The sequence below is a fragment of the Phycodurus eques genome, chromosome 15 (assembly GCF_024500275.1).
Source record: "Phycodurus eques isolate BA_2022a chromosome 15, UOR_Pequ_1.1, whole genome shotgun sequence".
NCBI classification, from domain to species: Eukaryota; Metazoa; Chordata; class Actinopteri; order Syngnathiformes; family Syngnathidae; genus Phycodurus; species Phycodurus eques.
This window is the reverse complement of record NC_084539.1, coordinates 23,616,200-23,641,212: the sequence shown is the minus strand read 5'-3', so window position 1 is coordinate 23,641,212 and position 25,013 is coordinate 23,616,200. Positions and strand designations below refer to the sequence as shown.

Genomic DNA, 25,013 nt, shown 5'->3' with positions numbered 1-25,013 from the left:
TTCTTTCGCCGGGCAGACTGCTGGAGCGCGATCTCGAGTCGCAGACGCGCCAGCACGGCGAGGAGGTGGAGGCGCTGCGGGCTGAGGTGGAGGCGCTGAAGGAGGACGTGGAGAAGAAGCGGGAGGCGCTCAACTACGCCACGTCGTTGTCGCCCGAGGCCCTGCTGGAGTACGGCGTGCAGCTGGAGATCACCAGGCTCACCGACGACAACCTGGTCAGCAAAACGCCGCGTTTGCTATCTTCGCCGCAAACGTCGCGCGACGCGTTTCCAGCCGCTCTGGCTTTTCTGGAGGCCGGGGAGCTTCGTTAGCCCCCAGGAGATACGGAGCGCGCGCGCGAGCACCACGTTTCACACACGGCTAACGAAGCCTGACAAATGGCTTTTTAACATTTTGGACAGCTTTTACGGCAATACAACACTTTATTACACAATACGTGCTGTGATATAGATTTAATTTTTTTTAAATCTCACACTCGACAAATACCCCAAATAAAAACTCAACGGAAACTAAGCATTTGAGGAATTGAATTTGAAAAAGAAAAGTCAAAATGAAATAAAAAGCAAGTCAAATGAAAAATCCCAAACTATTCTAACCCAAAGTCCGCCGAGCCGCTCATTTTCAATTCACCCAAAAATGGAACAATGTCACGAAAAGCAAATGGTGGGCGGAAGCATCAATGAATGCTGCGTGTTTTTAAGGGTGGCAAACTGTTGTGACTCCGATGCTCAATGGTCTCTTTCGATTGGCATTACTGCCGCCGCTGTCGATTCTTCCCACTTCAACACATTGAAACCCATTTCATTCGTAACCGATCAATATAGAAGCCAATGACATGACTTCGGCTAACAACGCAGTCGTCGCATACCGTATTTCTCGTCCGGTACTTTTTTCAGCCGGTCGCGTTCCCTCGCCGAGCGGGCGACTCTGCCGCGCTCTTTACTTGACTCCTCGTTGAGCGTCACTCGCCTTGCGTGGAAACGTCCATAAAACGGATCTTGATCCCTTTTCGAGGCACGAGCTCCTCCTCCCTCGGCACGGCGCTCGCCGTCTTTGCCGCACTTTCTTGTCTCGTCGTTCCGCCGAGCGACTTTCGGCTCCCGCTGCGGCGTTCGCGCTGCGCTCGGTTGTTATTCGGGCAGCTAAATAAAGCCTTAGCCGCGCGTCGGCCCCCTGGCGGCCGGCGGACTAGCGGTTGAGGAAGCGCTTCGAGTTCAGCCGTGGCCCGCGGTTAGGATGGTCGCCCGCCGCCGCGGGGGACCGAGGTTCAAGACCCCGAACGGACCATCCGCCCGCATCCCCCGGACTTGAGCGAGACACCGATTCCCCGAAATGCTCCCCGGGCGCTTCGGGCGCCCCCTGCTCCGGCGTGTTCCGCTAACGTGTATGTGTTCACCCCGATGGGTTAAATGCAGAGAACAAATTTCGTGCGCATGCATGCGTGTTCATGACAATAAAAGGTCCTTCTTCTTCTTCATACGCGACAAAGGCTGCATTTGAAATGTATACATCGCAGACAATCAGGTGAATTTGATAGCGGAGGCCAAAATCGCGATCGCGATGACATTTCCATTGATTGTGCAGTTTGGGTGTGTGTGTTGGCTGTGCAGTCGACGTGTCCTTTTGCGCTTAGGACCAAAAGGAACTTGTGGAGAAACTGGAGAAGAACGAGCGCAAGCTGAAGAAACAGCTGAGGATCTACATGAAGAAAGTCCAGGAGCTGGAAGGTAAACGCGTCACACGATTCTCACGACCACGACGATGTAGCGTACTTCATGTCGGCGTGCGTGTCCGCAGTGAGTCACGGCGGTCGCGTCAAGTCCGACCTGGGTCGTCACGTGACGCTTCAACGTAAGGAGAAAGACTTTGAGGGCATGCTGGAGTACGACCAGGAAGATGAACCTCTGCTCATCGAGACCCTCGTCTCAGGTCAGATGCGACTTCCTGTCGGCGGGTCACGACTCCTCCCTTTGAGCCGTCGCCTTATCGTGGCGGAGGGCTTCGTTTCCCGATGATCCCGGGAGCTGAGCTGTCTGGGGCTTTGCGGCCTCGGCAGGCTCACCCAGGCCATACGGGTCCTAGGTGAGGGACCGCACAAAGCACGGCAAAGCACAGCTCAAAGACCCCCGATGAAGAGAAACATTTTTGGACGGCGTTTTCCCTAGAGGCGGGCCTCGATGGCGCCCGTGGGCCCGAAGAGAGGACACGGGTCCGCCTACCCACGGGCTCATCGCCGCCTAACGTCTCTCTCGGCCGGGCAGCCGAACCACGTTTTGCGTTCCAAAGGACCGATACCATACGTGGTTCGGGGTGCGCTTCCAACTTGGAGCAGAATTGGTTGTTTTTTTCAATTCAATGCCTGAGAATGAAACGACCTGGATAACGACAACGGTCACAGGCGTAGGCCGCCGTTCGACGATCGACTTTGCGGACGCCCCGGGTGAAGAGCGATGGCGGTTAAGATGCCGGTCCGACCGACCCGGCAGACCCAAACGTATTGTGAGGGTCTGCCGGGGACCTTTGGCAGAGTCCCCTGTCAGAAGTAGGACCATGTCCCAGAGGAGACGGGGGGACATTTAGTCTCGAGTTCCTCGAGGCTCCGGATGTTAGGGTCCCGCCCTGGTTGACTCGACGCGTGGACGTGCCTTTGGTTTGGCAGACCGGCGCTTGTGGAGTGTGTCTTCCAACTACAGGGGTCTCGCACGACTCAGCCCGCCTAGTCGGGTCTATTCAGGGGTTCTGGAGGGGAGGCTCCATTGGGAAGTCCAATCTCTGATTTCAGTTTTTCATTCTGGCTGCGAAACGGTGGTCCAGGTCCACAGCCAGAAGCAAGGTGCAAGGTGCATGGGAGTTAGCCCAACAGTCTACGCTGTGCTTTGTGAACTTTGAACCTCGGGGAGTCCTGTGGGGGGCGCTCTGGGAGTACGGGGTACCGGGCCCCCCAATATGGGCTGTATGGTCCCCGTACAACCGGTGTCAGAGTTTTGGTCCGAATTGCCAGCAGTAAAGATTCGTTTCCAGGGAGAGTTGGACTCCGCCGAGGCTGCCCTTTGACACCGATTCGGTTCAATACCTTCATGGGCAGGATTTCGAGCTGCAGCCAAGGTGTCGAGGGGGTGTGGTTTGGCGACCTCCGTATTACGTCTCTGCTTTTTGCAGATGATGGGGTTGTTTTGGCTTTATCGAGCTGCGTTCATCGACCCTCGCCGGAGCGGCTCGCGGTCAGTTCGGATGAGAATCGGCACCTCCAAATCTGAGACTGTGGTCCTCGGTCAGAAAAGCGTCGAGTTCCCTCTCCGGGTCAAGAATGAGATCCTGCCCCAAGTGGAGGAGTTCGAGTGTCTCGGGATCTCGTTCACGAGTGAGGGAAAACTGGAGCGGGAGATCGACAGGCGGATCGGTGCGGCGTCTGAAGTTAATGCGGACTCTGTATTGGTCTGTGGCGGTGGGGAAGGATTCTGGAGTTAGCGGTCGATCTGCGTTCCTCCCCTCACCTGTGGTCACAAGCTGCGGGGCGTGGCCCCAAGATACAAGCGGCCAAAGTCGGTTTCCTCCGCATGCTCGGTCATCCGGGAGGGGCGCCGCTCCTCCGCATCGAGAGGGGCCAGACGAGGCGACTCGGACGCCCCCCGGACGCCTCCCCGGCTGGCCCGGGAAAGCCCCGGGATCCCCCCGGACGAGCGGGATGAAGTGGCTGGGGAGAGGGAGGCCCGGGCGTCCCCGCTAAAGCTGCTGCCCCTCCGAAAATAGATGGGGGGGATAAATAAAGAAATGCATCACGACAAAATCGGTGAATCAGATGTTGGGGAGATGACCGAGGACCGTGTAGTGAAGCCCCTCCCCTTCGCCCCCTGGTGTCTTGTGCGTCTTTTGCAGACATGCATCCTAGCGCGTTGTCCGGTACGGTCCCGTGTCTTCCGGCGTACATCCTGTTCATGTGCGTGCGCCACGCCGATTACGTCAACGACGACCGCAAAGTAGAGTCTCTGCTCACCGCCACCATCAACGCCATCAAGCGCGTCCTCAAGGTGAGACGGCACGTGCGTCGCGCGCTACCCGGTCCCCCACGTGAACGTTTCCGCCGTTGTCGTCCGCAGAGGAACGAGGACTTCGAGACCACGTCCTTCTGGCTGGCCAACACCAGCCGCCTCCTGCACTGCCTGAAGCAGTACAGCGGAGACGAGGTGACGACAACGCGGCGTCGGAAGGCGCCGCGAGCGCAAGTTGACGGTGCGCGTGTGTGCAGGCGTTCATGGTCCAGAACACATCCAAGCAGAACGAGCACTGCCTGAAGAACTTCGACCTGGCCGAGTACCGGTCCGTACTCAGCGACCTGTCCATTCAGATCTACCAGCAGCTCATACGCGTCAGCGGAGGCCGCCATCCAGCCCATGATTGGTCGGTACTTTCTTTACTTCTCGGAGTTCCTCGTGCTTCCTCCGCTTCTCGGGACTCTCCTACTACTACGTTCTGGACTTTCTGTATCGCGCACTTCCTAGAACTTTCTGGACTTCACCACCCCTTGTATTTCCGTACTTAAAAACTTCGTTCGTTTCCGTTCGTTCCAATGGGAACCGGGAAGCCGGTCTCGGAAGCGGTTGAGGTTCCACGCTCAATTGTCTTTTGTCCGGGGAAGCTGTCCGAGTCTCATCTTTCCTTGCGTCTCAACCGGTGCGGCGCGTCAGTGTCGGCCATGTTGGAGAGCGAGAGCATCCCGAGCCTGGCGGGCGTCAAGCCGGCGGGCTACCGCAACCGCTCGTCCAGCGTGGAGAACGACGGCGGCGGAGCGTCTGGCGGCTACACGCTGCGGGCGCTGATCCGCCGGCTGGGCCTCTTCCACGGCGTCATGCGGGACCACGGCCTGGACCCCGAGATCGCCGGCCAGGCGGTCCGCCAGCTCTTCTGCTGCATCAACGCCGTCACGCTCAACAACATACTGCTGCGCAAGGACGTCTGCTCCTGGAGCACCGGCATGCAGCTCAGGTGGGGCACACGATGAAGACCCTAACCCTAGCCTAAGCAGCCTAAGCGCGTCTTCATCGTGTGCGCGCGCGCAGGTACAACACGAGCCAGCTGGAGGAGTGGCTGCGCGCTAACCAGTCGTACCAGACGGGGGCGGCGCAGAGTCTGGCTCCTGTCATTCAGGCGGCGCAGCTGCTGCAAGTCAAGAAGAAAACGCCGCAGGACGCCGACGCCATCTGCTCGCTCTGCACCGCGCTCAACTCCCAGCAGGTGGCCCCGCACGCCCGCGCGCAGGTGCCGTCACGCCGACCGACGCTCTCCTTCATCTTCTTGCCGTTTGCGTGCAGATTGTCAAGATCCTCAACTTGTACACGCCGCTCAACGAGTTTGAAGAGCGCGTCACCGTCGCCTTCATCAGGAACATACAGGTCGCACGCGTACATGCGCACTTGACGGGGCCCGTGTGTCTGAGAGCCAGCCTAAGCGCGGTTTTGTGTCCCGTGCAGAAGCAGCTGGCGGAGCGCGACGAGGACGCCGCCGCGCCTCAGCTGCTGGTGGACACCAAGCAGACCTTCCCGCTGGTGTTCCCGTACGCGCCGTCCTCCCTCAGCCTGGAGACGCTGCACATCCCCGCCTCGCTCGGCCTGCGCTTCCTGGGCAGGGTCTGATCTCTCGCCGATAACGCCGATATTTATATGGATGGACTTGAAGATCTTTGTCAATCTTTAGTTTTACATTTGAATCTGTTGTAAGAACATTTTGCACAGATGGACAAAAGGTACGATGTTTGTAAAATACACCAAGCGCAATATTGCCCCATTCGTGCGGTATTTATTTGACGAGCCTCGCGACGGCGACCGGGAACGGTTTTTCCTCTGACCGATGGGTCGGCTATATCGCAATTCCAAAATCGTAGCCGAGAACGACGGTTCTCAAAACGATTTTCAGAAACGATCGAGGCCCGCAACGTCACAGTTCCCGCGCCGCCGAAAGCGAACGGCGCTTTCAGAGCTTCCAGGCGTTCGTCATCATGAGGATGAAGAAGGCGTCGTTGTCGATGGAGGCGCTGACGCCGCAGTAGTAGTTGACGAACTCTTCGTGCGTCACCTGCGGGAGGAAAGAGCGCCCGTCGGAAAAACAGAGCGTCACGGACGGCTTTTGACACTTCGTAACCAAGCCGACTGCGGGTGCTGAACTTTGTTGACGTGTGCCTTTGAGGGGCGTGGCCCACCGAGTGACTCAACCTTGCGAGTGCCGTCATTTTGTACGTGTGCTTGACGTGTCAATGTTTTGTGGAGAGTTCAAAAGCAAAAGCAGACGTTTCCATTTTGGGGTGAATTTGGTCAAACGAAAATCATCAAATTTGCGGTTCCAGGTAAAAGCTAATCATTTGGATCTACGGCTCATTTTCATATTGGATCGATAATGGTAAAAAAAGAAACAACAAATCACATCTTTTAGGATGTGGCCTTGGTTTTCTACGCGTTTGTAAGTGTCTCCTGCGCTGAAAGAGCCACGCTTGAAGTCCTATTTCCAAAAAGGTGCAAACCGATTTCACGTCTCGCCGTTCGCGGTCGAGCCGATCCTTCTCGACTCCGCCAACGGCGCCGGCCCGCTTACGTACACTTTTCGTAACGCGAACGGCTTCCTAAAAACGGAGGGAGGTCCGTACGTCGCGCCCTTCAAACTCCGCGGACACTCGTGCGTAAATGAGCCCAACTTCTCATGAAACATTCTCGTCTGTATACGATCGTAATGACGGTGAAGACGTGCGATAGTTCCCACACTTTGACAAATTCATACATACTCATATCTCAGAAATAACTCAATTCATTTTGCCGTCTGCTATCTATTTTTTTCACGGAATTGTCGGATTTTACGCTCGCTTTCAGCGCAATGTCGGCGATCCGTTGGCAGCGACTTGATGAGAAATAAGCGGCGCTCGTGTTGATTTGACTGCCCGCGACACGATTGGCAAATTGGGAAAATACGCGGATGATTGACACGCATTGAAAAAAAGGTCGTTTTTTTGTTTTGGGGGAATAAGTGAGAATGTATTGCCCTTTTTCAGGGTCGGCCCGTGGAGGAAAAAAAAACGTGCGAACAGGTGAATTGACCAGTGGCGACCTGCGACAACGTTGGGCGCCGCTGTCTCATCGGAAGAATACAAAATGAGCACGACAAAAATGCCGCTGACTCCTCAGTGCTCAACTTGTGTTCCCAAACATTTTGCTGACTCGTCATCAGTCTGTTTGTCCAAACAAAAGTTGTCGCGAGCCTTCAAAATGAACAAGACGGCGAAGAAACAGCCGACGGAGGCGAGGCGCTTTCTGGCGGAATCTCGGAACGATGCCGCGACAGGCGCTCGGGTAGTGGGCGCGGCTCCGTTTTTGCCATTGAACTCGTCGTGTGTCATTTCCGTTCGGAGTACGCGGGGGTCTTCGGAAGACTTTCTCGCTCGTCCGGACCCGCAAAGTTCGGTACCTTTCCGTCTTTGTCGTACGGCGAGTCAAAGTTGTCGAGGAAGCTCCTGAAGACCTGCTCCTCGCTCCACTCGCCGTTCTGGTACTTGGGGTGGTACTTGGCGTTGTAGACGCCCCGCAGGTCGTCCACGGTGATCACGCCGTCTTTGCTCTTGTCCAGTTTGCGGAAGGCCCGCAAGACCGCGTCTCGGCGGGCCTCGGACATGGCCGGCTGCCGTTAAACGGAGAATCTGATTGTTTTTTGGGCGTTTTTCTTGGAATCAATTTGGAAATACAGCAAAAGTCCACAAATAATTGACGCTCATTAGAATTGCCATGAGGGGAAAAAACAAACTTGGAATAGTTTTTTTTGCAAAAAAAGTGAATTAGTGGGGGATCGCGTTTAAAAAAAAAAAAAAAGGGGTTTGTGAAAATTCTGAAAAAAGCAAGTCAGTGGGGGTCAGGTCAGGTCAGGGAATGTGGAAAAAAACAAAAAATTATTTCTCTGAAAAGAGCGTGGACATGATGTTGGTTCTCGCTTAGCGTAGCGTAGCATTTACCCTGAGCATGACGAGGAACTCGTCGAAGTCAATGGTGCCGTTCCCGTCGCGGTCAAAGCGCTGAAAGATGGCCGCCGCTTCCCGTTTGTCCATCGGGAGGCCGAAGTCGTGGACGCCCTTCAGGAACTCCTTCAAGTCCAGCGAGCGGTTGGCGTCGTCGTCCATGATCCGGAACACCCTGAGGTACAAAATACCCCCCCCAAAAAAAAGAAAAACAATGGTAAGTCACAAAATCAGTGAGCCCGCCAGAGGGCGCTCGCATGTTCCTCAAAAACCAACGAAAATTAGCTAACAACTCGGTGATGCTAGCTAGTTAGCCACACTTTTGTACAATTGGAAATGCTTACAAGTTGAACGATGATTTGAATAATTGCTTCATCGGTCAGATTTTTTGTTTTTGACTAATTGATGATTCTGAACAAAAAAACATTTTGTTTCCATCCCTTGATTGAAAAGCAGGACATTTTTTCCCAAGTGACGGTGCAGAAAATGCACAAACATAAATGTATGACGATTCAGTTCCTGGTTTGGTCTGGAACATCTGTCAGAAAGTCAGCCAAAATGTTGACCGTTTTCCAAAGTAAAAGTCGATGTTTGCAAATGTCTTATTTGGAAAAAAGATAATTTCATGGAGGACAACAGAAATTGGAGAATATTTCATCTTGAGAGGCAGAAATTGTGATTTGTAAACATATTACATGAAACAAGGTCTCCAAACGATTCATCGAGTTGTTGATCAATTTGACACTTTTACTTGGTGATTACTTGATTAATATTTGCACCGCTAAATGATTCAAATAGTTGATTTATTATAGCACGTTTAGATTATTTATGGTGGCACGGTGGGCGACCGGTTAGAGCGTCTGCCTCGCAGTTCTGAGGAGCGGGGTTCAATCCCCGGCCCCGCCCGTGTGGAGTTTGCACGTTCTCCCCGTGCCCGCGTGGCTTTTCTCCGGGCACTCCGCTTTCCTCCCGCATCCCCAAAACATGCGTGCTAGGTTGATTGAAGACTCTGAATTGCCCGTGGGTGCGAATGTGAGTGCGAAGGGTTGTGCCCGGAGAAAAGCCACGCAGGCACGGGGAGAACGTGCAAACTCCACACGGGCGAGGCCGGGATTCGAAGCCCGGTCCTCAGAACTGTGCCGCCCAACCTGAAAATGATTTCTACAAAATGGAAGGTGTTGAGCGGCACGGTGGCCGACCGGTTAGAGCGTCAGCCTCACAGTTCTGAGGACCCGGGTTCAATCCCCGGCCCCCCCCGGTTTCCTCCCACATCCCAGAAACCTGCATGAATTGGAGACTCGAAATTGCCCGTAGGCATGACTGTGCGTGCGAACGGTTGTTTGTTTGTTTGTATGTGCCCTGCGATTGGCTGGCAACCAGTTCAGGGCGTACCCCGCCTCCTGCCCGATGACAGCTGGGATGGGCTCCGGCACGCCCGCGACCCGAGTGAGGAGAAGCGCGACAGAAAATGGATGGATGGATGGATGGAAGGTGTTGAGGCTAGCTTCCTAGCATTGAATGAATGTCATAAATGGCGCCGGGTGACGCTACGCTCGTTGCGCTCGGTTCACCTTCCGAGACCTTTGATGCCCGCGGACCCCCGGGCCAGACACTGGAGGCGGAGTCTCTCCAGCGGGTCGGAACACGACGTCAGCTGCCGTTTGGCGTTGAGCGCCATGTCTCGGTCGTGTCTGGAAGTTCCCGCCATCTGTCGCGTCGACACAAAGTCGTCGTGAGGTTCAGCCAGTAACTAAGAAGCATTTTTTTGTAACGCATTAATTACTCCAATCCGATGAGTTACTCGATCAAACCACAACGAGTCAAGCAATCACGTGCGAACGGTTTGTGGCAAATGTCATTGTTGACCAGCCACAGTGACGGCGTGTTAATATGATGCGAAGTCATCGGCTTGCGCTCTCGCGTAGTAACGCGTTACTCCAAATGACTTTGCGTTACCAGCATCACTCATTCTTAGTTTAATTATAAAACAACAAATACACTTTTTACCCAGGAAAATAGGGCTAGTTACCGCTGAAATCAAGTCATAATCAGTAAACTAAACAAATGACTTTTTCAAGCTGACTGTGGCAACACTGGTGGTTAATTCCAAAATCATGATCTATGGTTATGATCCATTTTTTAAGGGAAACTTCCATGGGTCCCGTCCGAAAATTGAAGAGTCTTAGAATGACTTGACTTGACTTACTTCGATTTCAGAGCAAGTCATCGGCACGAGCAGGGAATTGTCGTCCCAACTTCCTGGAATTTCCAAAACAAAAGCTCTGGACCGGAAACCGACAGCAACTAAGTCCGCTTGTGTTTCCCCTTTTTTCATGGCGTTGTCGAACGTTTACCTGGATGTCGTGACCCCGCTTCACTCACCTGACCAGCACAACGCACACCGGAAGTGCTCCCCGCAGAGAAAATCTCCTTCAGGTCAAGTCAAAAACAAGACGGCGAAAGGCGACAAGCAACCGGTGTCACCAAACAGGGAGCCGTTGCCCGGGAGACCGCCCTCCCATTCGACGGGTCGGATGTCGGGGGAAAAGGCGCCGATCATTGTTGCCGGGCAGAACCGCCCTCCTCCCATCCCGATTGGCTAGATGGCTGGTCCTCGAGAATCAACGCCCGTTGAACGAAAAGCCACGATACAAACGCCATTCGTTGCCCAGTTTTAGTGATTTTCACAGCACAAACTACATACATAAATATTTCATATAAATATCATACTATACAACAGCATCTGTGGCACATGTTAAAAGAGGACAAATAATGAGGGACATTCGATCAATTCTAATCTGTTATAACGTTGAACATCATTCGAGTAGCGAAAACATGCAGACGTGGGTGGCGCCCTCTGCTGGACGGCAGCTTTACGAACGTCCTCGGCAGGTCAGGCGACGGTGGCTCGTGACGGACGGGGGTCCGGTGGAGGGCGAACCGGCGAATCCGCGGCGAGGTCGGGTCGTGACGGACGGGGGTCCGGTGGAGGGCGAAGCCGCGGTTCCGCTGATCGACGTCTACGCGGTTAGACGTCGTCAAAAATGCGACTCCGAGACGACGACATGGACAAGTAGCGTCCGCCCGTGGCTCTGAACAACCACCACCAGGACATAACATTACAAAATCAATTCATTGAAGGAAAAGCCCAATATGGCGCTTTGGCAGTATTCCATTAATGGTTTCAGCCCTAGAGCATTGCAAATGATATGTTTCTCTCCTTCTCTTAAGTAGCTGATACAAATGACTGTTGGCATAATCATCAAATGTTTTTGAACAAACCTCCCCAGTTTTTTTGAAAGATGGTTATGTGCACTGTTGCAATTGATTTTGCACAGCAGAGTTTCAAAGTATTTGTTGAATTGTCAGCATTAGGAGGTCATTTTGACTACAATGCCAAACTGTTTCAATCCAAAAGCTCCCAAACAGTCCAGTTGGCAGTGGTGACATCCGTTCAACTGTTTCTGCTTGAATTTCTTTTGGAGATGATTTTGTTCACCAAAGCGCGGTTCCTCTTTTGCGACCACGGACGAAAGCGCCGCGGCAGAAAGTCCGCCTACTTTTCACAGCTCATTTGCGCGCCTTCGCGCCGTTTCCCGGAAAATCCGAGACGCGGCGGGGTCCGCTACCCGCGCGGCGGACGTCCCCGTGCTGCGAGTTATCGTTCGCTGCCGTGGGCACAAAAGAAGAGAGAGTCGTGCCCCTGACCTCAACCCTACTGAGAAAGCTTCGGGATTCGCGATGCGGCCCCGACATCGTCCGGAGAAACGCTCACGTCGCGCATCTCGCATTTGGCCGCGAACGGGAGAGCTTGTCTGCCCCTTTCGGTCCCCTCATCATCATCATCATCATCATCATCATCGGGAGGTTTGTTCAAAAACATTTGAATTATTTTCTGACGTTTGATGACTTGAAAATGATCCCGACTGTCATTTGTATCAACTATTCAGGAAAATATCGGTATAATCATTTGGAAATAAAAATCCCAATATCATGATTAGGGAGGAGGAAATTAGGAAGAGGAACTATCTGGGTCGGCTCTATGAAAATCCCGACATGTTAATTGGCCTCTCCGGCCAGTCGGCGGGTTTACCTCCCTCCATCTTGGCGGGCCGCGTCGTCCCCCGGCGACTCGGCGTTGAAGTCCATCGGTTCTTCGTCCCGGAGAAGCTCGATGCGGTCGCGATCCGCTCGACTGGCAGAACGGCAAAACTTCCCCGCTGAACACAAACGCAACACGCCGTCAAAACGCTGCCGCGGAAACTAGGGCCCCGCCCGTACGGATGTTTTGAGGTGGATATTTGGCAAAATCAAATTCAGTTAACCGATTAATATGAAAAATGCGTGATACATTTTTGTCAATGCTGAAACTTACCCAAAACTTGGTATTGTTGTTCGTTTCAATGACATTATTACGACCAACTGATTTCATGAACCGATATTTTTTTTTGTTTTACACACATTAGAAAAATCATTTAAACAAAGCATTTAAAAGCAACGTCAATTCAATGTCAATTTTGTTTTTTTACAAAAAAACTGAAAGTTTAAAAAAAATGGATTTTTTTTTTTTCCCCAACATGAACACATTAAAACAAAGATAATGACATTTAAACAAACGATATATATATATATATATATATATATATATATATATAAAAAACAAAATTCTTGAATAAGCAGGGAATTGCATTCTGCCAAAGATCAGAATCGACATCAACCTCAAAAAAAGAAATCGGACGATTGTCATTATCTTTGTTGTTGTAATGTGGTAATGTGTAAAAACGGGCAAAAATCTGCAAAAGGAAGAAAGAAAAAAAAAAAAAAAAAAAAAAAGCCAATTTATGCTGCTTTGAAAAGGGCTATTAATGGCCCGATGAACGGGTCAGGCCCTAATATCGACGAATCCATGCCGGTACGTAAGCTAGGAAAGGTGCAGCGGAAGGGAAAGCGAATGTCGCCGCTAAAATAAGGGGAGCGCTGACATCTGTTGCTAGCGTCGTCCGAGTAACCGGTCTCCTTCATTTCGTGGTTGTTCCTGCCCCCGGCGCTCAGCTCCTCCCTCGCGTTGCCGTAACGCTCCTTCCACTCCTGAAACACACGCACGCGGCCGCGTCAAAGCAAAACCTCGTCCCCGCGCGAAGGTCGCCGGCGGTGCCGCTCGGAGGCGACGCGACTCACGCGGCGTCTGTTCTCGCCGTCTTCCGTCCTCTGGCGCTTGCGTTTCTCTGCGGACAGGCCAACCCACGTCACGCTGACGCGCTAACGGGGGCTAACGGGGGCGCGGCACCCACCTCGGCGAATCAGCTCCTTGCCCTCGTCCACCAGGTCCGACGTCAGCTCGCTGTCGCCCATGAACTGCTGGAAGCCGAGCAGGTTGAGCAGGCGGGTGCCCAGGCTGACGTGCGGACAAAAGTCACATCGGCATTCGTGTCGCTTTCCGACTGTAGCGTACGCTGTAATACCTCCCGAAGCAACTTGCAGAAAGATTTCAGAACATTTATTGGACCCCCCCCCCCCAAAAGAATTGCAGCCTGCGCTCAAAATCCTGCCATGGGGCCAATTACGTGGGCATTATGAAACTGCAACGCACCGAATGCGAAACCGCGACATAGCGAGGATACGCCGTCCACTGACGATTAACACAATATGCAGATTAAACATTAGTGCGTCACGATTCATTCGTTGTGGTTTCTCCTGCTGTGCGTGACTCGGCCACCGGTGTAAAAACTAACGACACTGACGCGGTAATTTGCAGAAACATTAGTCATTCTTCGAGGATCAAGAATATAGAAGTATTGTTATACTTTCTGTCTACGTGTGCTGCTGCACCGTTTGTGTTCCAATATCCATTCCTCAAAGCGTTGCCACATAGATGCTATTCGTTAGCCTGTCTATGGCGTCTCCTCGTCCATTAAGCTAGCGCCGGCGGTTTTTAAATACAACCCGTTTTTCAAAAGGATCTCAAAGCAGCACTACACCTTTGGAAAAGTTGGCAAATCTACTTCTTAGTGACGTAGCACCCAATCCTCTTCACTTGACAGATGCTCAATTATGCCATATCATTTGATCAATAAAAATAAAGAAACATTCTAATCTAGCCTTTTTTTTTTTTGTTTGTTTTTTTTTGAAGCCGCCTTGGTTTTCTCTGGGCGAAAGTCTCCCGTGGCGAAAGTCCCGTTTGCAGCAAGTTCTTGATGATTTCAAATTTTCCGCTGGACTGCGAATAGCCAACTCTGTGGCTCATTGATTGATTGACATTAAATTGCATTCAAAAGAAGAACCCCCCCCCCCCCAAAAAAATCATTGGAAAAGATTGGGCCCAAAAATCCGCAGGTATGCGGGGGTCCACTGTATGAAGCAAAAGGGGGAAAAGCCCATAGATCTCATCAAGTGATTAACGTCTTCACAACACTTCACCAAAGTTTGGAAAATAGGATTTTTGAACATTGTTTTTTTCCATCGAAACAATGATGAGCTGTTGAGGGTTAGCAACCGCCAATCATTCAACCACTCATATTGAAATTGATTTTCAAAAGGAAATTCTTTCCCGTCACGGATCAAACGATATGAAACTGAGCCGTAGACGTACCTGAAGTAGGTGGCGATGCACAAGATGACGACGAGCATGGGGTAGTAGATGTAGAAGCCGTCGGCCACGAAGGACAGCACGCGCATGGAGCCCATGATCTGACGCACAGCGAGTAGACGTGAAGGACGCCGGCCGCGCGGGAAGTCGCGCGAGGGAGGGCGGCTTACCGAGGTGTAGGCCGTCTGCTCTTTGTGCTGGTGCGAGATGGCGGCGTCCATGTGGATGAGACCCAAGAAGTTGAGGCACAGCGGCGGCGTCAAGCGGCAGAACAGCCTAACGGGGCGACGGCGGAAGTCAGAGATGACCCTGGAGGAAGGGGGGGTGAAGGCGGAGCTGCGCGTCCCTCACATGCCGCTGAACTGCAGGCTGTACGCGTCCGTCTGGTGATGCGGCGCCAGGTAGTAGAAGTTGAAGACGCGGATGCGGAACACCGTGGAGTACACGCACGTACACAGGAAGAAGATGGTGATGAAGCACGCCACCTGGTGGACGCACACAGCACGACAGCTCACGGGGAGCAGGCCATCTACTCCCGTGCGCACTCGGAGGTCTGTGATGACGCTAAACCCCCGTCGCGGCCCAGAAGAAATCTGCCAAGTAGCGACCGTTTATGATATTATTATATAAAGTGTAGAAGCTTCATCTGTGCTGGGACAGCAAATCTGCCATCACTGAATCCGCAATACGCGCGGCGCCAAATCGCGAGGGATTGCCGTATTCGCAAATGCCGCAAATTCTCACCGCGCTGCTGCGGTGGGCCCGGAACCGGGACGGATTTGCCCGTGTCGCCCCTAAAAGGCCGCACTTGACCCCTGGAACTTGAAACAGTGCAGAACTTGCTACTCACCAGTAAATGTGCCCATTTCTTGCAGTATTAATACATATATTTTTGGTTGCTGACAAATTTGCACTTCTCTCTCCAGCCCAGTTGTCGGCGATAACGCTTTGTTGCGCCGAGAGAAAAAGAAACGCGACGAAGAAGGCGGCCCAACGTGTGTGAGGGCAAGGGGGCGAACGACCGTAAATCGAAACAAACAAGAAAAGTGGGCTCCCCAGAAGGCAAGAAGTATTTCCCCAAGAAAGTCTTTTTTCACCACATTGCCATTTTACAAGGCCCCCACGCCCGCGGCCCCTTCAGAAGCACGGACGAAAGCGTCTTCGATTTTGCGCCATCACGCGGAATCTGCACCTCGGAGGACTCGTTCGTCGGCCGGCGGTGGAACACGGTTTTTTGTTTGTTTGTTTGTTTTTTTGTCCTGTTCGGCTGTTAAAATCATCGTCTGTTTCACTTCATTTTGCACTATGATCATCTTCAAAGGCTAATCCCAAATGCATCCTCCGGGAAAACATTAAGTCCAATATTTTTCGGTTTTTATTGGCCATTTCTGAATTTGAAGTGAGTTCATTCTGTGTTGTGACATAATCCCTAACATCGCTCCGTCGCTTAAAACATTTGACATTAACATCTGTAAATAAATTTGATAATTGTAAGTGCGTTTCCTAATTAACACAAGATCAACTAGCGGGTCAGCTCTTGTCGCCGATGTGACGTGCGCTTCGCGGTTCCGCTGGGAGCGCAACCGGGGCCGCGACCCGCAGCACCTCAACGCCAAAATACGACACGGGCTGATCTGATGAGCCAAAATGTTGCTTAAACGCAAGAGTGGCAATAGAGGAGGTGGGGGGAGTCGCCAAATATTGGACTCGAGTAAGAGTACTGTTACTTGACAATAACGTGACCCAAGGAAAAGTCAAAAGTAGTCCTCCAAAAAAATACTTAAGAGTAAAAAGTACACAGTTGAAATAATGACTCAAGTACTGCGTAAATTGCACAATAAAAAAAAAAAAAAAAAAACTTTTGCAATTTACAGCACGGTGTCTCCTCAAGTTCTAAGTGAGCTGAAATAGCAGACAGCGCCAAACAAATACGACAATACACGCACGCTGTTGTTTTTGTTCGTCTAAATGTAAACAAGGGTAGCGACGACCTTCCCAAAACGGCGGCACGACGATCAGCCGGGTTGGCTTATCTAGCGTTAATACCCATGTCCGGGAAGCCCAATGGAAGACGTCGCGTGAGGTCATGTGACTTTCTTGTGTCGTTTGACGGGTGAACTAGACGCGATGTTTAATCACTAGCGCTTAAATTGGATCGGTGCAAACAGCGGCCAACGCGGAAGTCGAAGTCGTAGTCTCGCGTACGGAATAGTTGATAAATAAGAAATAATTGATCAATAAAAGTAGCGAGCGACATCGGGATCATTGTAACGGAGTAAAAGTACCGTGACCGCTAGCTGCCAGCGTTCAACGAGTACGAAACGGCCCACGACGACCGTGGCATCAGACCCCGCCGCCCCCCAGGAAAAACTCATCAGATCTGTACAATTCGCGTAAATGGCCTATTTGGAGTTCAAAGCGGCGAATTTCACCAAAAGGCGACTGATTTGCATGCATGCTTTGTGCGTGGGGTCTCTCACAGCTACACATCTTTGAAGATTGGAAAAATCCTTTTGTGTGGGTGTGTGTGTGTACCAGGCCTTAGGGGCCGCTGCGCTCCAAGTTGTACAAAAAAGTCAGTCCGGAGCACTGAGAGCGTAGCCGACTTTCATCACATTAGCGTAGACTTCCAAAAATCTGAAGTCGCACAACCGCCACGAGCCGGTAGGCAAACTTGCGGCTTGTAGTCGCCAGCTAGTCAACTAGCAAGCTAAAAGCTAGTTTCTCACCTGGATGTAGACGTAGTTGTAGTCGCGCTCGGCCAGCTGGATGAAGACGGCGAAGAGCGACAGGACGGGTTCGGTGCTGAAGAAGGTGCACTCGGACCAGACCACGGCGGCGCTGAACAGGCTGAGGACCGAGGCCAGGACGCGGTGGAAGCCGCGCTTCAGCAGGCACTCCCAGTACCACTCTGAGGGAACACCACACGTTGTTCGAAAGCTCGCGCTTCAACGTCACTTGGCCAATTTGTAGTTCTCTTGGAATGGGCAGCGAGTACAGATTATCTCCTACACACAGTGCACCCCGAAAGGTCAAAGTATGTAGTTCACGAAAAACCCCGATATAAGCAGAACCTCAGTTTTCGTATGCCCCACTGTTTGTATGATTCAGTTTTGTCCCGGTTTTAGTACATCTGCTCAGTTTTTGTACCAAACAAAAATAAAATACTATAAAATAAAACCCACAAACAAACAAATGCGTGACTCAGCCTTTCATTTGCCAGAATCGACGCACAGAGCCTTTCGTAACTTGCGTGAAAAGGGTTGAACAGACGGCAAAAGCGGTATTCCGCAAAGCAAGCCTGCAATAACCCTCCCGCTCTGCTCGGCAACACGGGTGGAACACATCCTGTCAAGCCCCACCTTTCACTCATTCGATGCCAAGAACGACTGAAGTCGTTCTTTAGAAGCCAAAAGAACAAATGTGTGTATCGTTTACTGCAATGGACACAGAGGAGGACCTCATGCAAATTGGCCTTTTTCTCAGCAGAGGGCAAAGATGCAAAACAGGAAACGGCTGCCATGTTGCTGCTGTCACGGTGGGGACGGGTTGAAGCAAATGTCAATGTATACATTGCACAACGTGCAACGTGTGTTGCGGAGAAAGCAGAAAGTATGCAAATATTCTAAATGAGACAAGTACAACAGAGATCTAGGATGTATAAGGGGAGGACATTACTGGCATGTATCCGGTGAGTTGCGTCATTCACGCGTCGATCAATACCTTATTATTTGGAAATCAAAAGCCATTCCAAAATCTTGTCGTCGCTTTCCCATTGTAGCGATGAGGGAGCCGGGAATGAGCGAATGGCGTTCGGAATCATTCGCTCCCATTCCCTACTCCCTGATCTCGACATTTCAGGGATCCCAAGAGGCGAGCGTGTGGAGGCCGACCTGCGGTGGGCGTGTAGACGTATCTGCTCAACCATCCCGGGGGCTCGGCGGGGGGGAAGCCGCGCACGAAGCGCCGCGTGGAGCTGGTCTCGTTCTTGGCCACGTCCTCCAGGTGGAAGGCTTCCCGCAGGAGCATGCGCCACTGCACGCGCGTGCGCTTGTGCCGCTGAACCGCGTAGATCACCTGCGCACACCGCCGCGTTAAAACAAGGCGGACGCACGCCGCGCCGCTCGCCCGCGGCCGCTTCCACTCGCCCGTTTGTGAAGCTTGACCAGACTCTTCTCGCTAGGGAAGGTCTGCTTGTCCTCAAAGTCCTCGTAGTCGTCCATGTTGCGGCCCATCTTGTCCTGGTAGTCCGCCGGGCACTGGGGGGTGGGGGGGCGCCCGTGTCAGACGTGCGAGGGACGGCGACGGCGGCGTGACTCACCTTCCTGAGGATGGTGTCGATGCACTTCCTCAGAGGATGGTTGTACTTGACGGCCTCGCTCACCTTTCTCACCTCCTGAACATTTAGGGTCCAAGGGGGGACATGCAGGAAATCTGCTGCGTCTCGTCAGCTGGTCTATGTTTACATTCACTGCCACGGATGTTCGTAATCATCAACTGGAATCCAACCAATGACCGCCATCAACAAAGGTTTATATTTATATGATATATACGTTTGCGTTGAAGATAAAGACCGGGAGATGAATCTCACCTCGTCACGTTGATGATGAGGGAGACGCACAACTTGACGCACCTCGCACTTGTGTATGTACGAGTGTGTGAGAGAGTGTGTGTCGCGGTCGGGAGTACAAAGTGTGCGCTGTGATTGGGAAAAGTGAGTGACGGGTATTCGCCATGTAAAAAAGAGCGACGTTCAACTGGGTGCATATCTGGAAATCTCTTTCTCAGTCGTTTTATAGTCGGGGGCGTTACAGAAGCAAAAAAGATTCACTTCAGTCGCTGTTCTGCTTGACACAAAAAGGTTGTTTTCTTCACTGCTTGGTCGGAAACCGGTGTTGTGGGTGTTCGACCGCTGATGACTCAAGAATGGAAGAGGATCGAAACAAGCATTTTCTCCGGCGAAAGAACAGAGCCGTCTCTTTGTAGGTTTCGTGCTAATATTGACAAGTTTGCGAGCCAATGCTACGCACGAGTTTGACCGCGGGAGCGATCGCACACACTGAACATTTGCGCCACGTTGACACGCTCCCGCCGCCTCGGCGGGTCGTCGGCCGACGGCGCGCGAGTGAGGGAGACGCTTTGACGTGTGCGTGCCATTCAGAAATGGAAAAAACCCTTCAAACAAACAATGATTCCGTTTTTGAGTTGAGGAAAATAACGGCGACGTCACCGATCAGTCGCCACCGACTAGGAGAGAAAATCGGATTTCGTTCGACCTCGGGTGTGCGCGGCGCGGTCACACGCACGCTCACCTCCATGACGTCCTCCAGGTTCTCCTCGGCGTCCGCCTTCTCCGTCATGAGCTTGGCGGCCTTGAAGTAGGTCTTGAGGAGCATGTGTCCGTGTCTGGAGGCGTTCCAGTAGGAGCGCGGGACTTCCACCAGCCCGTAGCCCAGCAGCAGAACCAGCAGGAACAGACCCCAGGTGTTGGCCGCCGTGATGCCGACGGTCTGGAGCTCGTACCTGATCGACGATTAGCGTGAGCGGTCGCGGAGGCGGCGCGGGCCAAACTCCGGGTCGGGGTCAGGCTCTCACCAGGACAGGCGCCACTCGGGGTGGACGGCGACGTAGATGAGCAGCGAGCCGAAGATGAGCAGGTAGCTTCCGTAGTAGATGGCGTTCTCGATGAGCGCCGTCTGGACCTTCCCGGCCACGGAGAAACCGCCGGAGCGAGCGTACGACTGCATGAAGGGCAGCAGCAACCTGAGCGAGGACGGGGGCGGCGTTAGACACCGCGCGCCGCCCACCGATCGCCACGCGCTGCCGGACGCCACGCGCACCCCCGCCCGTTATCGTCGGCCGCACACCGCGCGGCCCCACTGGAATGGACCATCGCATAAATACAAAAGCGACAGCTGGCGACTTTTCGCGATCGAGTCCCGCACATCTACCAATGCGCTGCGACGGAAAACCGCAACCTCGTATCGGGTTTCGAGGCCCCACATACGGTACGTTGCGGCGTATTAAACTTCCTTCACACTGCAGGGCACGATGCGCAATGCACACTTTTTGTTCATTCCCACCTTTTTACGTAGTCGTTCACTTTACAAAAACAAACAACCTGTACCGTGTACGGAACGCGTCCGTGACGTCCCCGCGTTGACGGCCGCCGCCGCCGGAGGTCTCGTCATGACGCATTTGTGGCAATTTCAAAGATTTTGTGAAACCGGAGCCCAAATGTTTTGTAATCGATCAGTTGTAAAGTAAATCATCTTTCGCCACTCACTGTTTTCTGCTCCTTTGTTAGCCGTTTGCTTTTCTGTTTTGTCGAATAACTGTGACGTTTGTCATCTTTTGATGACGTATAGGTCGCGTGCGCGCTCCGTGAGCGTCCGCATTGCATTCGTGCCACATACATATCCGATTTATATTCACATGTAAAAGACACCTGTGTCGGATATGAAAAAAATAATCTGAATCGTACTGTTCGCATTGACATGAGAAAAAGCTGAAACGTCACATTGGGCAAAAAAAACTAATCCAAATTGACCTGCACTGTGAACGTAGCCTTAGTTTTATGAAACCACAAAAACATGGCACAATTGTCAAGGAAGGGTAGTCTTAGCCCAAAGAGAGGAAGTGTTGCGAGAATAAAATATTCTGAGAGATAGCGCACCAGCAGCTGTTTCCATCCTCCCTCTAGCCTAACCACCTGTTACAGATTACGATTTGTTCTAACGAGCAGTGGCATGCTATATTCAATGAGCTAACGTTTGCTTACTTTAACGGAGACATGCAGTTGAGTCACTGTACTGTCGTGGACCGTACACCCAAAATAATCCACGATGCACCAAACCCGCGCTAAGTGAACCGCCACATAGCGAGGGACGACTGCATACTATACACTATATAGTCGCTTAAGCTTAAAACCCATAAGCATTTGTGGCGTGCGAATGAACGCTCGTGCACTTTTCATTGGCTGTTGCAACGGCGCGCTCCCACCGGCGATTTTTCATTTGAATCACTGTAAACAGCGGCCGATCCCGTACGCTGCACGGCGGTTCCGTCGGCGCCCTGGCACGTACTGACCACGTGAGGCACTGCGACGTCCAGTAGACCACCCGCCAGAAGACGGGCATGACGCCGTCCGGGATGTAGCTCCACGGCTCGTAGCACGCCGCTCGCGCACTGCGGGGAGGAAGCGGGGTTACGTCGCATCAGAACACACGCTAGCTTGGCGGACGCGTCGGCCGCACCGACCTCTGAGTGGGCGCCGCCGACGCGTTCCCGGACGTCTGATTGGACGGCGGCGAACCCGTGGTCCGATCCCGGCGGTCCGTCTTGCACTGCTTGTAGATGGTCTGCAACGGCACACAGTTCAGTCCGGCGACTCACCGCCGCTGTGAGCGAGCGCGGCGGCGGCGGCGACGACGACGACGACCGACCGTGGTGACGTCGAGCGGCAGGATGAAGACGATGAGAAAGCAGAGGTACCAGGCCAGCAGCGTTCCGAACAGGACCATGCGCTGCTGCTTGCGGAAGTCTCCGTAGCGATGCAGCAGGAAGAGCGCCAGGAAGAACACCACCACCATCTCGGCGCCCAGCGCCGCCCCGCTCATCCCGACCCGCCGGCCTCGGGCCGCGCCCGTCCCGCCGACGAACACCGATCGCTGCCGCCCGCCCGGCCCACCTGCCCAAAAAAACACAGCACACGCTCGCTTCCGTTCCAGTCACTTCAGATGTTCCTCTCCTGTTACACTAGTTACTGGAGCCGTTAGTTACTTTCAATTAACTTGACTGTCTGTTACTTAAGCAGTTATAGTTACTTTTCAAATATTTGTTACTTGAGCTGTTCCTCTTACAATCATTTACTGTTCGGTAATTGACTTGTTAGTTACTTTTCACTTTTACAGTTGCTTTCTATCGATTTGCTGTTCCTGTTACTTTACAATTACTCAATTAGTTTCCTCTCTCTGTTACTTTCTACTCATTTACTGTTTGTTACTTTACAGTTATTGTTACTTTGGACGTTATCCTGACTTGAGCGGTAACGACTGAGTGAATTATTGTTCCAGTGACGATTCATTTACTGTTAGGTCATTGAGTGTCTACTTTACTGCTACAATTTCCTCTCACTTTGCAGTTATTTCCAATTACTTCACGGTCACAGTTATTTTCCGTTCGTTACTTTCCATTCATTTACTGTTCTACAGTTACTTACAATTGCAGCGGAGCCACGCCTCGTCGAGGTTCGGCACCTGCGGATTCACCTCTCCGCTGAATTTTTCCAGTTTTTTTCTCGGGCAAGTGACTTAAAACTTACAGAAACGTTAGTTGTTGCGCTTTGCATTTGTTTTAACTATTTAATTTCTTTTACTCGTGGGCTGAATAAAGGATGCATCTATTCAAGTGCCAAAATATGGGAGAAGCGCTTTCCGTATATTTCAAGTGCTACACTTTCAAGTAATTATTTCTCAATAAGTAATTTAAGATTAAATTTGCAGGAAAGTCCAGATGCGTTCGTCCTCTCTTGACGCTTGGAGACGACCAAGACATGGAGGATGATCAAAGAACTGAAGGAGATGCGTTCACTCGCTTGTTCACTCCCTCACTCATTCATTCATTCATTCATACATAGTATAGACAGTTGAAGGCTTCGGTGTCTTAAAAATTAGTGGGTACTTAACACATGCAGTACATACGCGCAAAGACATTTTGGGGGGCAGGTGATCAGGCCCAAAAAAAGCCTAAATTATTCATACACAAAGGAGGACACAATACTTCTGTCATTATTTCTGTTAACACAAAAAATCATGCAACTATTAACAAATGTCAGGTTTTTGTGATATACCAAGATACATCATTATGAAACTTTGCTTCAGCTATTAGTTAACCTATATCCCGTACAACTCTTTGAGCGTGGAAGTAAAAATAACCTGGTAGCACAAGTGCACACACCCTTGTAAATCTTGCTACGTTCAGAATAAAGTAATCACATTCAAAGTCGTGTTCCATGACGTCGCTGGGCACACGTTTGCCATTTAAATTGCCTCTGACTAGCCTCAAATAAATTAAGGCGGGAGCATATGTACAGGTCTCCCGATGACTCTCATAAATACCCCTCATTGATCAAAACACTGCGAGTGGAAGTGATGACGAGATGGTCATTGTTATGTATTTTTTAAATATTGTTGACTGACGAAATAAAAAGGCTGCATGCAGCCTTATTGGCCCTTATTTTCATCCAGGGCAAACGAGGCAGGTGCTTGAGCACCAGCACACGCGCCTGCGTACGCATGCGCCGCTCCACAGAGTAAAAAGGAAAGAAAAGAAAAGAAAACGCGCCGCCGCCGCCGCTCGGAGTCCGCAGATGAATTCTTCATTGGCACTGTGACATGACTGCTCCCTGGGAGTCGTCGATGACTTCAGTTGCATTCATTCCGCTGAACGAGTTGTCTGTGTTTGTGTTTCCCAGGACTCGTGAATACACAGCAACCACCACAGTTCCCACCCGATTCTTTGGGAGTGTGTCGACGTTTCAAGTAGCTTCGCGCCGATGTTTACAGGCACCACATGATTCCGAGGCAAACAGACAAACTCATTCTTCCTGCTAGCTGGCTAGCATAAGAGCAACCGCAGACGTCTCAACTCTTACCGCTTTTGGCTTGTCCGTTTGCGGCCTTTATGTTGGAATAAAACCAGCGACGTTCCCTCTTTAATCGCTCGTCTGAACTCAAATGAAAGCGATTTAAGACGCGAAAACCTCGCGAATTGGAAGGCTCGCCGCCATCGACCGTCACATCCGGGTTGGCCGAGCGAGGGCCTTGACGTCACGTGAGCGGGCGAGCATGCGCAGTAGGGGCACAACGATAATTAGTACGCGAATAAGTTGACCAAGTCAAACAGTTTCTTTCTTGTCCACGTCATATTTATTGTTGTTGTTTTCAATGTCCTCCTCGCGAGAAGGGCGGCGCTTCAGAATCGTCCTGATTCATGATTGACACCTGTCATTGATCACTGGCTATTTTGAGCAGCCGGCGGTGCATTCAAGTACAGCGTGGACATGTGGAAGTCCACGTTCTTGAACTTCATCCTGTGCGCAAATATTGACGCTTGCGTCTCATGTTATCTCGACAACGTGCTGAATAGCTCTTCAGTTGTGACCAATTCGTACATTTGTTTGCTTTTTGCGAAGTCTGTTGCGTCGCAAAAGCCCTCTTTTATTGTGACGTATTTTCTCACGCGTTCATATTGTGACCTTTTGTTGGCGTCAAAACGAGCGTTCTCCGGTCGTGTGTGTCACGACCTTTGAACCTCGCGGGGAGCAGGTGTCGTGACGTCACGACCACTCGGCCCCGAGCCCTCCCGATTGGTGGCTCGGGGCTGTCCACGTGGCGCGCGAGTGGCTCGGAAGCTGCTCGCGTGCACGCCCGCCAGCCA

The 25,013-nt window shown here is 51.9% G+C and overlaps 3 protein-coding genes across 5 annotated transcripts in view; 1 reads left to right on the top strand and 2 right to left on the bottom strand.

Moving 5' to 3' along the window:
- Positions 1–6,184, top strand: part of myo5b (myosin VB) — a 36,717-nt gene extending 30,533 nt beyond the window's left edge. Inside the window, 11 exon segments of the mRNA XM_061697761.1 lie at positions 17–215; positions 1,634–1,727; positions 1,798–1,929; positions 3,877–4,028; positions 4,098–4,184; positions 4,247–4,369; positions 4,371–4,398; positions 4,686–4,983; positions 5,058–5,232; positions 5,310–5,390; positions 5,469–6,184. Coding sequence (XP_061553745.1) covers positions 17–215; positions 1,634–1,727; positions 1,798–1,929; positions 3,877–4,028; positions 4,098–4,184; positions 4,247–4,369; positions 4,371–4,398; positions 4,686–4,983; positions 5,058–5,232; positions 5,310–5,390; positions 5,469–5,630 — 1,531 coding nt within the window. The 3' untranslated portion in view covers positions 5,631–6,184.
- Positions 5,784–10,549, bottom strand: capslb (calcyphosine-like b). Of its 3 annotated transcripts, XM_061697962.1 has the most exons (6): positions 10,370–10,549; positions 10,194–10,246; positions 9,559–9,695; positions 7,985–8,162; positions 7,447–7,656; positions 5,784–6,069 (listed from the first exon to the last, which is right to left on the bottom strand). In XM_061697962.1, exons 2-6 carry the CDS (start codon positions 10,212–10,214, stop codon positions 5,968–5,970), a joined length of 648 nt encoding a protein of 215 aa, XP_061553946.1. In that variant the 5' UTR covers positions 10,215–10,246; positions 10,370–10,549; the 3' UTR covers positions 5,784–5,967. The 3 variants fall into 3 exon arrangements, with proteins under 3 accessions (XP_061553946.1, XP_061553945.1, XP_061553947.1); XM_061697961.1 differs by having other exon boundaries at positions 10,194–10,549; XM_061697963.1 differs by lacking the exon at positions 10,194–10,246.
- A 98-nt stretch (positions 10,550–10,647) lies between these two features.
- lmbrd2b (LMBR1 domain containing 2b) lies at positions 10,648–24,312 on the bottom strand. The gene is made up of 18 exons (XM_061697816.1): positions 24,229–24,312; positions 22,019–22,263; positions 21,834–21,934; positions 21,663–21,761; positions 20,169–20,336; positions 19,886–20,096; positions 18,895–18,969; positions 18,722–18,832; positions 18,467–18,650; positions 17,303–17,484; positions 14,925–15,058; positions 14,744–14,849; positions 14,577–14,674; positions 13,279–13,382; positions 13,166–13,212; positions 12,970–13,075; positions 12,081–12,207; positions 10,648–11,079 (listed from the first exon to the last, which is right to left on the bottom strand). Exons 2-18 carry the CDS (start codon positions 22,190–22,192, stop codon positions 11,016–11,018), a joined length of 2,091 nt encoding a protein of 696 aa, XP_061553800.1. The 5' UTR covers positions 22,193–22,263; positions 24,229–24,312; the 3' UTR covers positions 10,648–11,015.
- Between the last annotated feature and the right edge of the window lie 701 nt (positions 24,313–25,013).

Bases quoted from the DNA above. Each gene is read 5' to 3' on its own strand.
- lmbrd2b (XM_061697816.1), bottom strand. From the start codon at position 22,192: ATGAGCGGGGCGGCGCTGGGCGCCGAGATGGTGGTGGTGTTCTTCCTG. The intron at 18,651-18,721 runs GCGAGTGGAAGC...CGGTGTGCGCAG, and splicing joins TGGTCAAGCTTCACAAACGG to GTGATCTACGCGGTTCAGCG. The intron at 15,059-17,302 runs GTGAGAAACTAG...TGCGTCCACCAG, and splicing joins ACAACTACGTCTACATCCAG to GTGGCGTGCTTCATCACCAT.
- capslb (XM_061697961.1), bottom strand. From the start codon at position 10,322: ATGAAAAAAGGGGAAACACAAGCGGACTTAGTTGCTGTCGGTTTCCGG. The intron at 9,696-10,193 runs GTAAGTCAAGTC...TCGACGCGACAG, and splicing joins TGACTTGCTCTGAAATCGAA to ATGGCGGGAACTTCCAGACA. The intron at 6,070-7,446 runs GTACCGAACTTT...TTCCTCCCGCAG, and splicing joins CGTACGACAAAGACGGAAAG to GTGACGCACGAAGAGTTCGT.